General features: G+C 39.9%; 2 protein-coding genes across 2 annotated transcripts in view; one reads left to right on the top strand and one right to left on the bottom strand.

Annotated features, from left to right (window-relative positions):
- Positions 1–333, bottom strand: part of LOC109970022 (proto-oncogene c-Fos-like) — a 3,159-nt gene extending 2,826 nt beyond the window's left edge. Inside the window, exon 1 of the mRNA XM_020617309.1 lies at positions 87–333. Within this exon, the coding sequence (XP_020472965.1) occupies positions 87–215 (129 nt within the window). The 5' untranslated portion in view covers positions 216–333. The remainder of the gene's footprint in view (positions 1–86) is intronic.
- Positions 334–4,990: 4,657 nt separating this feature from the next.
- On the top strand, positions 4,991–7,356 carry fosab (v-fos FBJ murine osteosarcoma viral oncogene homolog Ab). Its single transcript, XM_020617276.1, has 4 exons — positions 4,991–5,294; positions 5,720–5,947; positions 6,054–6,161; positions 6,272–7,356. Exons 1-4 carry the CDS (start codon positions 5,160–5,162, stop codon positions 6,941–6,943), a joined length of 1,143 nt encoding a protein of 380 aa, XP_020472932.1. The 5' UTR covers positions 4,991–5,159; the 3' UTR covers positions 6,944–7,356.
- The last annotated feature ends 3,968 nt before the right edge of the window (positions 7,357–11,324 follow it).

Here is an 11,324-nt window from a genome sequence, read left to right as displayed (position 1 = left end):
AGGTATTGTTCTAATGCATCAAATTTATCCTGCAAGATTTTGTTCTGTGAGGGTTAATTTGGATGGATGATCAGATCCGCTTCTACCTTGGCGCTGTCCACTGATGATGAAAGCGAATCAGGAGGATGCTGGCTGCACCCAGGGGTGTCCCCGCCAGGCGATGCTGTGCTACAGCTGGATGATGAGTCGAACTCAGTGCTGGAGCCTGGATGCATGTTCTCACCTAAAATCACTGCATAAAAAGACAGAGTATTCTTTCTATTCTAAATAGAAAACTGTCCTCTAATGCCTACTTATATTCCATTTGCCAGGTACATAAATTGTAACTGTGCGAATAGTGGAGAGGCCCGCCTTTTATAGTGAGCTGGAATTTTGTGAATGAAATCTGTGTGGTGAGACCGAACCATTTCACACAGAGATAGAGAGAAAGAGAGAGAGAGAGAGGTGAAAGGGGAAAAAACAAGCAGATGTTTTCTAGTTTAATAATTATGTGTGTGAAATGTCTGAACGGTAATATTGAGCAGTCTTTGATCTTTGACTTGTTTTATTTACTCAAATATCAAAAAATATTGTACATATAAAAAGTGACACCCCCGGCTGCAGGAGGTGTCCCTCTCTGTGAATGGACGACGTCTTTTCAGGTATGCATCTGCAGCATATAGGCTGTTTATGTTTCAAATGTGTTCATATATGTTCACCAGACCTATCTCAATTCGTGGCAACAAAAATGTTCGTGCAAGTAAATACAATTGATGACATGGCAATATATTAATAAACACATGGCCCGGCATTCTATGTTATCTTTGAATGTCCCAAAATAGAACCACGCTGGTGTACTCTGGTGTAAACAGCTGCCCCAACTTATCATTTAGACCGATTCTGTGAACCCCAGGATTATTTAATTTATTCACAAAGCTTCCAGCAACATTAGCCAATTACTTTTGGGCAGCTAAATGTAGTGACATCCATATATCACATTGCCCCTTTTTCGTCTCTGCATATGAATACAGCTCCAGCAACAGAATTGTCGCTGTAGTAAGCAGCCAATCGCGGAATGGACCAGTCGAACCATATATGGTGTTTCCGGGGAACAGGAGCGCGCTGTGGCGCACAGAGAGCGCGCAGACGTGGATGTGTGTGGCCCACGCACTCACAACCAGACACGAAAGTGATACATGCGCCAAAATGCATGTCCGTCCGTCATGCACTGTAGTTGATAACAGCGTCATTAGCTGCGCCTTGCCTGCCACAGACCACACACACACATCGCATGAAGAGGAAGGCAAACCCCTGCATTTTGACCTGGCTCTTTAGTTCAAGAGTAAGCTCTTTATATCAGCGCTATAAACGTAGTTTGCCAGTCACAGTAACACCACACTTGCATTGCACATAATTAAAAATATTAGGCGTACGCTATGCTTTTCTGAAAATAGCTTTAATTCGCTGATTTAATGGAGACAACACCTTTTTTTTGTTCTCTCAAACATACTAATCAGTTGTGTTGATGCAATTTATTCGTACCAACAGTGTTATTCCGACAAAAGCCTAAGATACTGGACATACTATATTTAGGTTTCAGATGACCTCACAGACCCATTGGAGTGAATAGGGGCTCACTCAGCTCAGAGGGGCAGCGCTTCTGGCTGCTTCCCGGCAGTCACAACCCCCTCTAGGCTCATTTACTGGTACATCATTAGGTAGTCGGCTTGAGTCTATTCAGTCGCTGGCAGCTCAGGGCCAGAAGGGTTCAAAGGTCTGGCATAACAATCCTGACTTGTTTTTATCAAGGCAACTTGAGCGTGAATGTGCACAGACCGCGGAGTTTATTATAGACTGAGTGACATCAGAGTTCAAGGTTTGTGTAAATTAGGCAAATAGGATCAAGTTATTCCACCCATGTCATCACACAATTTTAAGGGGTTATCAGCAACAGTTTTGGGCTAACATGAGACTAAAATTAATAATGAGGCTAAAATTAACTAGCCTATAGATTTTTAATAAGATTCATTCTAAGATAAAAATAGGGTATAAAGAGCTCACATCCACAAGAGAATTAACTTAGCTATGTTGCTGCCGCTAATTTGGCATTGTTATTTTCTTCTATTATTATTATTATTGTCACCAATTCGCCTTCATGCTGATTGATAACCCATATTGCATCAGTCTTTTCACACCTCCTAAGAACTGAACACATTATTCTGAACCAATAGTCTATGTCAGCCTGACTAACTGGGAAACTTCTGCTTGTGCCAACTAGGCAAACAAAATAATCAAACAGTTCACAATGTGAACGGGTTGTTTGGTTTCTTGGTTCATTCCGCTGCTCCACAGAGAACATGGAGAACAGCGCCGTCTAAGAGCGACAAAACAGACAGAGCTCCCACTCTGACACACTTTCCTAGAACCAGAGGTTTCGGGTTAGTCGAGGAAGTAATGACGTGTTGCGCGGTGCTGAAGAGACTTTTTTTTTTACTTTGTTGAGTGGCTGCTCTTCATCATATTATCTTTGTTGCTATGCAAAATAAGGACGTCACTGTTTTGAAGGCGTGGAGTGTTGCTATGGCAACCGGAAACGTTAAACAAAACATGAGCGCGGGAAACAAAACACAAGTCCTTTAACCTATATCGATGCACTCTGACACAATAATACTATTATTAACACTTTATACTTGTAATAAAAGCAGGTGAACACTTATAATAATGATACCTTGAAAATATACCTTTGTATACATCTATTTTAAAATTGCCATCTAAACTATGTGTTTATACACATATATTTTATATTTATCAATACTGTATTTTTTATTTTCCCAATGCACATTCTTTTTTCTTGTTTGCCTTATTTTGCCTACTCATTATTTAATGGAAGAGCATTGTTCATGCACATTGAGAGCCACTGTACCAAGGTCAAATTCCTCAGGGGTTCAACACATCTGGCCAATAAAGGTGATTCTGATTCTCATAATATTGTAATAATTTTTAACAATAGCCTTGCCTGTAGCCTGTAGCCTACGCTGGGGTTCCTAAAGAACCCCTGCAAATGCAAAGATTCACAAAGAAAAAGAAGACAACAAACTATGCTGGTTCTACACTAGGCCTACATTTTTATGAAGTTCTAGTTAACAGAAAAAAGTGATGATAGTTTTGATTAGAATGGGATTAAAAATGTGCTTAAAGCGATAGAGTATTTCAGTTAAACCATTCATTTGAAAAGCAATAGCCTGAAATCTGAAGGTTGGCTCAGAGTCACACCTGCATTTCACTTATGTATCCTAGGTGATTATGCAAGTCACAAAGGGCGATGCATGAGGATTCCCTCTACAGGGGAACAGGGGAAGACCTTTATGAATAACCTTGAACACAGTAAGAAGACATAAAACTGCTGCTGCTGAAAAGTACATGCAAGAAACCAATTATCAACTTGCTCTGCGAGTAAACACACCCTTGCCTGGATTGCACACTGAAGGTACAAGCAGTGCCTGAGGGTGTAATATAGACGTAACAGCTTGTGCTCTGACATGTATTAATAGTGTTCCTGGTGCATGTTTACATAGTTTCTTAGATTGCATGCAAACTATGTCCATTCATTTGTCCCCTGTCAACAAACACATTTGTTTGCATCTCAGAGCATGAAAGCCTTTTAACAACAACAGCAGGTTGCCAACAAACAGAGTTATGTTTAGGCCTATATTATATTTAAATTTACATAATTTTCAATCTACATTTCTTTATATAATTCATGATTTTACTGCAATTCAAATTATCAAGAATTTCAAGAATTTAGGTTACCATTTATTTTTTCTGTATACACTGAATAAGCATATGTCAAATCAAAAACTCCAATGCTAAAGGACTTTTAACACAACATGACCAAACCAGATTGGTTTTTGGTATATTTATGCCTCAGTTACAGCTCTGTCAGACAGCTGCAGTAATGAAAGAATGAGGCTACTTGCATTGTTTATTTAAAAGTAGCAATACCACAGTGCAGAAATACAAGTAAAAGTCCTGAATTCAAAATGTTAGTAAAAGGACAAAGCATTGAATCAAAATATTCTTCAGGTACCAAAAATAAAAGTATGCAGAATTGCACAGTTATTATTAGATTATAAATATTGATGCAATGTCTTCAGCACTTGAAAGTTGCAGCTGGTAAAGGTGGAGCTAATGTTAACTATATATATAGCCTACTGTTGCTGGGTAAATTGTGAACCAGTAAAGTCTTATGATTATATGTATTTTGTTTAAGTAATCTGATTTTGAAAATTAATGAGAAATTAAAGTTATCAAATAAATGAAGTGGAGTAAAAAAAAAAATCAGCCTTTGAAATGTAGTGGAGTCAATGTATGAAATATCAGAAAATGAAAACTTTTCAAGCAGTCTACAAATAAATGCATTTAGTTATTTTCCACCACATACTAATGCATTAAAGCCCACATATGGGAGTCTTCTTCTTCATATTCTTGAAATGAAAAATGTAAAAATATCTTGGTGATATTTTATTTGATACACTTAGCTCAGAACAGACATGTTCAAATTTATCTTTGATGCACTTTGCTGTGTAGGATGTACTTTTGCTGACCATTATCACAGTTCTTTAGTTTTCACAACAGCTGCTTTATTTGTTGTCTTACATAAGTCATCTCGATGTCGGCTAATGTTGGATGGTTTGTTTCCCAGCAAGGCCCGCCCTTTTTACAGGATGCACCATATTAGGAAAATTACGTATTGGGGATCCCGCTTCTGGAATATTCCATTTCTCAAGGTTGAGTTTAAAATGTTTTTAAATTCCACTTTTTGCTTTTAAACAGCACAAGCAGACATAACATATTAGATCATTAATGTATCTAAACAATATACAAGCAATATTTGTCGTTTGTACTGCGTTGCTGAGTCCGTGTTGTGGTGTTTTGCTCCCCTCCGTGCCGCGTGAGGAACACTCCCAGTAGCGGCGTCACTCGTCTCAGACTATAAAAGGTCACCGAGCGGCTGTAGTTGGCAGTTCAACTTTCAGTAACGGAACCGACGACTAGGTAGAACAGATCGGGAGCAGCACACTACAGTCTCTCACAAGCCTACTAAAGGGATTTACTCTTCACAAGTTTACATTTCCCCTCAGTAGAGTTTGTTTGGATCTTCTTGCTGTTTTTTGAGAAAGATGATGTTCACTGGTTTCACCACGGAGTGCGATTCTTCCTCCCGCTGCAGCACTGCTTCCCCGTCCGGGGACAATGTGGGATACTACCCGTCACCAGCGGGATCTTACTCCAGCATGGGATCTCCTCAATCTCAGGTAGGCCCAGTCAGTTATTAATAAACTTTTATTACAACGATGGTTATGCCTATGTAGTCTAATATTTATTTACAGGACATTCGGTTGTTTGGCAAGAAGGAAGAACTTGGAAAGATAGTAATGACTTTAACATTGATTTAATTATGAACTATAAATTTGGGCAATAAGCAAAATGATAAATAGCCTCTTCCGAGTTGTGCTTGAAATAGTCTGTTGACCTGCGCTGCACACAGTGCAGGGCAATCTTCATTTATCCACCTGGAAACTCCATAGAGAGAGTGTAACGTCATAGCTGACATCATATGGATATTTTTAAACCATCCAGCTTTTTATAGACCTACTGCTTCATTCACAGACATTCTGCAATTCTGCACCCCCTTCTGAAAACAAAAATACTGATGGTCCTTTTGCTTCATTCCATTCAGGATTTCACTGAGCTGACAGGATCAAGTGCCTCCTTCATCCCCACCGTCACAGCCATTTCAACAAGCCCAGATCTGCAGTGGATGGTCCAGCCTTTGATCTCCTCAGTGGCCCCTTCTCACAGAGCTCATCCCTACAGCTCCAGCTCCAGCCCCAGCTCCACCTACTCCAGACCAGCAATGAGGTCTGCAGCATCCAAGGTTCATACCAAGAGGGGCAGAGTAGAACAGGTAATTATTGTCTCACCATGTATGTCAAGTTTTATGTCACTTCCTTGTTACACTGTATTAAGTATCATAGAGCTCGGACCTTAACATTTTCTTCTATTATGTGCAGGTGACACCTGAGGAGGAAGAGAAGAGAAGAATTCGCAGGGAGAGAAATAAGCAAGCAGCAGCAAAATGTCGCAACAGGAGGCGAGAGCTCACAGACACTCTGCAAGCTGTAAGTATCTGACAGATTTACTTTAATTCGTCAGTGTATTTCTTTTCACAGCTAATAGCAGTGTTATCCAAGAGCCAGGTTAATGACCTCTATTTCTCTCTCCCTTGCAGGAAACTGATATGCTGGAGGATGAGAAGTCCAGCCTGCAGAATGATATTGCCAGTCTTCTGAAGGAGAAGGAGAGGCTTGAGTTCATCCTGGCTGCTCATCAACCCATCTGCAAAATCCCCTCAGCAGTAGAGACAGACTTCCCAATGGCCTCCATCTCTTCTGCCCACTCCTGCCACACCACTGAGGTGTCCGCACAGCAACAAACCACCATCCCAGTGACATCTACTATTACTTCCAGCCAGCCAACTTTCACCTCCTCCAACTCAATCTTTTCCAGCAGCACTTCCATCCTCTCCTCTGCCACAGTCTCTGGCAGTACGGTAAAGATGACAGATCTGGAAGCCTCTGTACTAGAGGAGTCACTGGACCTGCTGGCAAAGACGGAGATGGAGACAGCACACTCAGTGCCAGAGGTTGACTTGTCCAACTCTATCTACACAACTCAGGACTGGGAGCCCCTTCACGCTTCAGCCAGTAACAGTGACTTTGAACCCCTGTGCACACCTGTGGTGACCTGTACCCCTGCCTGCACCACCTACACCTCTTCATTTGTGTTCTCCTTCCCAGAACCAGAGACCTTCCCTACTTGCGGCATTGCCCACAGGAGGGGAAGCAGCAGCAATGAGCAGTCCTCTGACTCCCTCAGCTCACCAACTCTGCTAGCTCTTTAAAGACTCTTCCAGAAATAATAATACTTCCTATCAAGCACATTTTCTTCATGTAAGATAGATGTGCAGATCACAGGGCTATGGAATGGACATGTACCAGAAATTATTTATGGTTTTATTTGCCTTTATCTATACTTGCCTATTACACCAATGTAGCAAGTTAAAAAGCATGTTTCAGCTAATACCACCTAGTTGTTTTCTGAGTGCATATATGATTTTATGGTGCTAGATAACAAAACTTGTTGTAGTATTGATGTTTGCCCAGAGCAATAGCTAGTTATTATTGATACAGTTTATTTTTTGGTTGATGGAATGTGAGAATAATTGTGAACTGCTTGTGAAACTTTAAAACTGGCGTGCTTTGTCTTAACCATGGTCTGAGTGGTCTTAATATAAAGTTTTCTGTGAAAACATTAGTGGTTTTAATTTATGAAATTTCGATTTTATTTTTTTACAACGTAAAGATGAATGTTGTTTGTAAGAGATGTAAATAAACTATAGTGATATTTAAATTCAGTTCAGTTTGTGTGGTCAAATCTGTGACTTTCTTTTCATTTTGTTCAGACATATAGGCCTATAAACATGTTTTCTCATTAGATGTATAACTGTAGTCAGACAAAACAGCAGATCCAGCGATATTCATCAAACAATGTCTAAAATTGGTCGCAGTAAGGGATAGTGGTATTTTTCCTGCACATCTACTGGCTCTATTTATTGTTCCGTCTGTTGCCAAGGTTAACCAAACGTCAGGGTTCTGACGTCAGTGCGTTCTTTCCATTTTTTTAAACTTGCAAGCCTAGCGCGATGACGTTGTATTTCCGTGGCCAAATATAGAGTGCTACGAGGTCTCGCTGCTGCTGTCTGCCAGCTGAAGCTCGGCCAGACACCTTTTCCGCTCAAAGACTATTCCTCTAAGTAGTCTGGGGTTTCTCCACAGAAAACGTTCGTTTTGACTATTGGCATGCTATGACATGGGCGAGGAAAATCGTCATGCATAGTTCCTATAGGCTGGCTGAAACGACATACAATAATAATGTACTCGCTGCAAGACTACTACATATGATTACACAAGAGAAATCTTAAGAGGATCCGAAAGCAACAGTCTTAACACGATCTGCGTATTTCTTTTCTGTGCCTTCGTAAAAATACCACCTCCTACAGCCAAAACACACAGTATACATTTACAATGTATATACCAAGGCAGTTTCAAATTGCTCATTTGCTTCTTTTTTTATGTAGAACACACGTTTTCTTTGCTATCTTTGTCTTAATTGTTTTTTAAAAAGTAATTTCATGAACTGTTTAAGGCCATTTGGTTCTTTATTTCAACTTGCATCTTCATGGTTCAGGTGCGTGAAAGGTATTCTCAAATCCAGGAGTTACATGCTTCAGCCTAACCCACAATTCAGTGCCTTCCTAAACAGAAAATTGTTATTCAGAAGACCAATTTATGAATACAAAGACAGTACCTTCATCACTACCACAATGGTAATTTAATTTAATATGAAGCTAGGTGAGAGGTCATATTTCTGGTGAGTGTGGTTCCTATTGCATATGGATTGATGTGTTGATTTCATTATCTTGGTAGTAAAATCTTTACAACACTTGGTAGTTTTGTCAAAAAGCTTGCACAGCCTTATTAACTGTTTGTCATCAGACCTTTCCAGCCTCTCCCCTCCTATTGTAATTCTTTCACCACACTTGCTCATTTCACTGTTTATCAATATTTCACCACATAGAATCATCAGAAAGCATATTGCTTAATGACGTTACACAGGAAACACAGGAAATGCGTGTTGTGCATGCGTGAGGGACATGCTAGGTGGAAGACTTCCATCTCACAAGAGCTTACTTATGCTGACGTTTGAGCTCTTTCATTGTGGGCGCACCCTTTTGTGCAACATGGCCAAGTTATCAGGAATTGTAACTCTGCTTCTTTTATGGATACAGGCGTGCTCCACCAAAACCTGAAAGGAATCAAAACATTTTAATATTTTGTAAAGTTTAAAGAATTGCAGATATACATTGCTTCTTCCTTAGTTGCTTGCAATACAATACAAAGCTTGGACTGAATCTTGTAGAGTTGTGAGCACTGTGCTGTTGCATAACACCTTATCTGTTTTCTTTTCCTTCTAAGCAGAGCCTCTTTTTCCTCAATAAAGCCTCTATGTGCGACCAAGCGCCTAATAACTCTATTTATACCTCCCCGTCAGCCCCAGGGAGATTGCAGCAGAAATAGCAGGTGTCTATTGCTTCTTTTAACATCAGCATCAACAGCAGTAAAATTAGACCACTATGACGCCAACCTGCGTCGGTGCTGCAACCCAGGGGAGGATCCAGGCAGAATACGCCTGAAAGAAAGTGAGGAGGCAAATAAGTGAAAGGGGAGGAGGAGGAAGAGGAGGAAAACACAAAATGATGAGGATAGCAGGGAAGGAGGCAGACAGAGTTCCCTGCCTGGGTGTAATTGTGAGCACAGAGATGATGAAACAGCTGAGTTTGCCTTCATGCCATGATGACAAACTTATTGTTCAGTTTGGCTTGGCTCCATATGAACAGTAACCTAACTTGTCGAGAGAGGATATGAAAGCTTAAAAAAACATACATGCTTCTGTGTCTTCCTCCTGTGGTCAAGCCTGTGTGAGAAAGTGATCACACTTTTACTGAAGTGCATTCAATTGTACATCTGTTAGGAATGTCAACCATGACACAGTACAAATATTCTTTGAAATAAAGTTTCTATGTCATAGTGTATGTTCATCTGTGGTAATGTATGACAAATCAGAATTAGGTTTGAACTCAGTCTGGCTTCCGTGCTCTTATCAGGCAAGCCTGCTTTTGGTATTTTTATCTGTGATAACAAGCACAACTCAAAGAACGACAGCAATTAGTTGGAGGGTGTGTAGACACTTGCGTCAGCATGCATGCTCATTTAAGGAAGTATTCTATTTTGAAAAGGAGGACTTTTATAATGATACCCAATGCTCAACCAGAGCCCAGAAGTGAATAAAAGGCTATTCAATCAATAGTAAGATTATTAAAGTACCTCTCCAAATAGAGTACAAATTGCACTCACCCCTCAAAATATTCAGTCCAGAATGAATGTGGACTACAATGTATTTGAGGACTGAAAATCACTAAATGTGGTTACAGAGAGTTCATGGACAGATGTGAGTATAGCTAACATACTGTAAAATGTAGCTTAGTTATATATGAATATTTTGTGAATTTCATTTCTAGTCTAAACGCTCTAGTATGGAGGAGTGTGTGAAATGCGACTCTCAGGGGTTATCTGATGCACTGACCTACAATACTGGAGGGATTTCTCTATCCAATAATTACTGCTCATTCAGTGCCAGACTCCCCACTCAGCAGTGTTTTTCGTCTCGTCTCGTGGGATCAGTAACAAGGATGTTTCCCAGGAAACTGGACAGCTCTTTTATATGTAATTGGCTAATCACTGAGCTGCTGACAGAAAAATAATAGCTTCTGGGATTTTGAAAATACCACAGTCAACACCAAGCATGATATATTTGTATGTCACATCCTAGACAGATTATTATGTAGTTGTGGTAATATTAAAGACATTTTTGAAAAAAAATCTATAAATATGAACTAATAACAGCTAACAACTAATTGTGAACATATTGACACAAAGAGCAGTATAAACCAGTGGCATCCCCAAGGGGCAGCTGGGGCAGGGGGCCATGACCCATAGGTGCCATTAGACCCCTTTTACTGGGGCACATACCCCAGTATTGATCTGCTGTGCCCCAGTAAAGTCACACATTTGAGTTTTAACAAGTTCTTTTCCCAGTGGATTAATTTAGATTGATAATAATTGGAAAATAATTAATTTGTTGTCCTAATCCAAAATGTCAAAATAAAATACAAGCTGAGATGCAGTGGTCAGGGTTTGTACACCATGGTATGCACATATGCACACTATGCATGTCATAACTGGTACACTGTAGCACGCATGAAGCAATCCATGGATGGGTGTGTAAAGCAAAAGAAAGGAATGGATTGAGGTCTGTAACAGGGAGTAAATTAAGTTTTTGAATAATACTAATGATTTTATTTTGACTCAAACATTATTGACTCCCATAGATGGACATAAGAAAATTCTTTAGAGGAGGCTGAGACACCCTGATCAATAATTGTACTCATCCCAAGCAAAACCAGATACTGATTTTACCCCCTGATCTTTACTCTTAGAAAAGGACTCTAGTGAATTCAGTTTTTATACTGATAAATACCTGGATAAATCAATGAGATCCTTTTTAAAGATACTTACTGATAGCCCCACAGACCCAAAGAGTGGTAAGGCAGGATTTGGGTTGTATGTGTCACAGTAAGATATACTGAATTGTTAGTGATGCTC

Source organism: Monopterus albus, unplaced genomic scaffold (genome assembly GCF_001952655.1).
Source record: "Monopterus albus unplaced genomic scaffold, M_albus_1.0 scaffold188.1, whole genome shotgun sequence".
Lineage (NCBI taxonomy): Eukaryota > Metazoa > Chordata > Actinopteri > Synbranchiformes > Synbranchidae > Monopterus > Monopterus albus.
Note: the sequence above shows the minus strand (reverse complement) of the source record. Positions and strands in the feature narration are given on the sequence as shown.